This window comes from Felis catus, chromosome C1 (genome assembly GCF_018350175.1).
Source record: "Felis catus isolate Fca126 chromosome C1, F.catus_Fca126_mat1.0, whole genome shotgun sequence".
Taxonomy (NCBI): Eukaryota; Metazoa; Chordata; class Mammalia; order Carnivora; family Felidae; genus Felis; species Felis catus.
In genome coordinates, this window is record NC_058375.1 from 97,166,397 (window position 1) to 97,169,610 (window position 3,214).

The following is a 3,214-nucleotide window of genomic DNA, read 5'->3' on the forward strand; positions in this document are numbered from 1 at the left end:
CTGAAATTTTAAGGTAGTTGGTTCATAGAATATATAAATGCACAACAGATTACTGAAGTGTAGGTTTTTCTTCCAGAAGTGGGGAGCATTATTCCAAAAACTTTATCTTAAGTAATATGGACTTGTCATTCAAAAAATTATTCTCTACCCTATGATATCACAGCTAACATAATACAGCCTACCAAATGACTACTAGGAACAAGCTACCTACTTACGAAACATTTATTTTTGCTTTAACTGTCCTTCGGGAACCAGCTCAAATATTTCCTCTTTCACTAAGTCATCCTTAGTCACTTCCAACCTGTAAGTTTCTTAAGGGCAATAATTGTGTCTTTGTTTTAATGCTAATTTATTTATTTGTGGGGGTGGGCAGAGGCAGAGGGAGAGAGAATCCCAAATAGGCTCCGTGCTGTCAGCATGGATCCCAACACGGGGCTCGAACTAACCCGTGAAATCATGGCTTGAGCCGAAATCAAGAGTTGGACACTTAACTGAGCCACCCAGGCACCCCAATAATTGTGTCTCATACATCTTTTTATTCCCACATCCTCTAGCACGTTGCTTTACAAGTAGTACTGCTTAGTGCTTACTGAGTGGATAGGTGCTAAAAATACAGGAAGTAGGACTACAGTCTGTTGAATCCAAATGAGTAGGAAAAAAAAAAGTTATCGACCTTAGTTGGTCTAAGTCTCACAGAGTCATCAGATTTCTTTGACTCAGATGTTCCACTGCATTCTAATGATGTTCCAATTATTACCTTCACAGCTGAAGATAAGGATTTGGGAACAGTCTGTGGAAATTCTCCTGAAAGAAAGTAAATATGGTCCAATTCTTAGGAGTGTTGTCATTCTTTTAGAAAGCAAATGTTACTTAGCAATAGCACACAGACCATCAACAGGACCTGAGAGGTAATCCAGTTAATCCACACTTTATTTTACACTTAACTCAACCGTACTCACCGGCTTCCTCCACCACAATAAAAGATTCAGGTGTCCGTTCCGGAAGTGGAGGGGGAATGTCATCATCTATCCTTGGAGAAGTTGCTATCCAAAATGTCAGAAATATAATCATAATTTTTAATTAGAAAAATCCAAAGGAAATTCTTACGTTCTAATCGCAATGTAAATTCCATCAAACATCGCTACAACAGTTGAGCTAGTATGTGTTTACTCAAGGAGATAGCAAGATAAATTCTCCCATTTTATTTAAGTTGCAAACCCAGGAAGTTTTGCTGTTGCTTCAAAATTTACAATTTTTTTAAAAGCCCAAAAATATTTTGATTGAGTCACTGAGTACCAGTCAAGAAAATATAAAACGTTATATTGATTCAGGAAGTTTTGAATTGTTTTCTATACAACCCTTTTGTTTTACATAGAATATACAATAAAGGATGATATAGCACTTTGAAACATGCCAAGGATTCAGTGACAGAGTAGGTAGAGTTATAAATGTGTTAGTATCATTCTTTATTCTACAATAAAGAATAAGGATGTTTTTTTCCTTTTTACAAAACGATGGTGTAACAGCGTTTTCTATTTTTCTGTAGAAAAATTCAGAATTTGTATAGAAAAATTCAAATGCTATTACAAGAAACTGCCGCCAGGTGGCACACATGTCAATGCCACTACAATCCCTAAAGCTAAGATTTGTTTTTACTGATGGTACTCAGAGAAGTCTAAGGTACTGTGGGTATCTTAAAAAAAAAAAAAAAAATCCTTTAAATTATAAAACAAGATCAAAGTATATAAAATAATCAGAGAAGGAACTAAATCCAGATAAAACATTTTTGTTACAAAGCTACATATACCATATACACACATCTATTAAAAAACTATATAATAAATAACGTTATAGGAAAAAAAGCTTTCTCTACTTCCTAATCACGTAAAATGTTATTTATAAATTTCTGATAATATACCTGTAGAGTCACACTTGCTCTTTTCTTCACATTCTTTCATATCAAGCTATTCTAGTCATCTCTAACAGGATATTTACTTCTACTTTCAAACCACTCAATAAAACAAAAATAATACGAATTTGCAAAAATCTAGAATTAAAAAAGTGAGAAAGTATGAACGTAAAGGTGTATATAAGATTAAAGGCCTACACAGGATACTAACTACACATTCTCATCTACTAAGTTATTACACAAGAACAGCAAGAAATCAGGTCCTCCTCTTCCAACTCCTACGTAAGAGAATTCAGTTCTTAGCTATCTGTTTAACTCAGTGTAGCCACATGATTGTGCAATAAATATCCCAAGTGGGGGCACCTAGCTGGCTCAGTCAACGGAACATGAGACTCTTGATCTCGGGGTTGTGCGTTCAAGCCCCATGTTGGGTGTAGAGATTACTTAAAAAAAATAAAATCTTTTTTTAAAAAATGAAAACGTTTGGGGTGCCTGGGTGTCCGATTCTTGGTTTCAGCTCAGGTCATGACCTCACAGTTTGTGAGTTGGAGCCCCACAATAGAGTCCACGCTGTCAGTGCCGAACCTGCTTGGGATTCTCTGTCTCTCTCTCTCTCTTTGCCCCACCCAACTTGCACTCTCTCTCAAAACAAATAAATATACTAAAAAAAAAAAAAAAAAAGAGGGGCGCCTGGGTGGCTCAGTTGGTTAAGTGACCGACTTCGGCTCAGGTCATGATCTTGCAGTTTGTGAGTTCGAGCCCCGCGTCGGGCTCTGTGCTGACAGCTCAGAACCTGGAGCCTGCTTCAGATTCTATGTCTCCCCCTCTCTCTGCGCCTCGCCTGCTCACGCTCTGTGTCTGTCTCAGAATTTTTTTTAAAAAAAGAAAGACAGAAAAAGAAAAAGTGTAATAAGAATCCCCAGTGACCACGTGGTGCTGTTGATCAAATCCTTTCTGCTGTTCCTCTGGAAGTTGTTTCTGCATATTAAGGGTAAATTGTGGACCTCTCACACACATTTCAAGAAATAAGGATTGCCTTCTTTACAGGCACTCTGACTGGCATAGATCCGACTGCCTCCTCTGCTGCCTGTTTCATCAACCATTACATGTTTGTTATTGCCTTTTTTTAACTTACCGCATCATTAAAACACTTCTGGAACTTACTTCTTTGAGGAGGAGAAGGAAGAAGGAGAAAGAAGCAGAGAAAGACGAGGGGAGGGGTGTGCAGGGATGAGAAGAAACCAAATCTTCTATAGAAACGAAGTGAAATCTAAAATGTTATACACACTTTCAGAAATACTTTAC

At 37.4% G+C, this 3,214-nt stretch overlaps 1 protein-coding gene across 3 annotated transcripts in view; it reads right to left on the bottom strand.

Annotated features, from left to right (window-relative positions):
- PTPN22 (protein tyrosine phosphatase non-receptor type 22) overlaps positions 1-3,214 on the bottom strand; it is a 60,343-nt gene that overhangs the window by 19,310 nt on the left and 37,819 nt on the right. For 2 of the 3 annotated variants that reach the window (XM_019837646.3, XM_019837643.3), the window contains 2 exons: positions 960-1,043; positions 674-804 (listed from right to left, as the gene is read on the bottom strand). In XM_019837646.3, coding sequence (XP_019693205.2) covers positions 674-804; positions 960-1,043 — 215 coding nt within the window. The remainder of the gene's footprint in view (positions 1-673; positions 805-959; positions 1,044-3,214) is intronic. The other variant, XM_003990480.5, reaches the window with a different exon arrangement.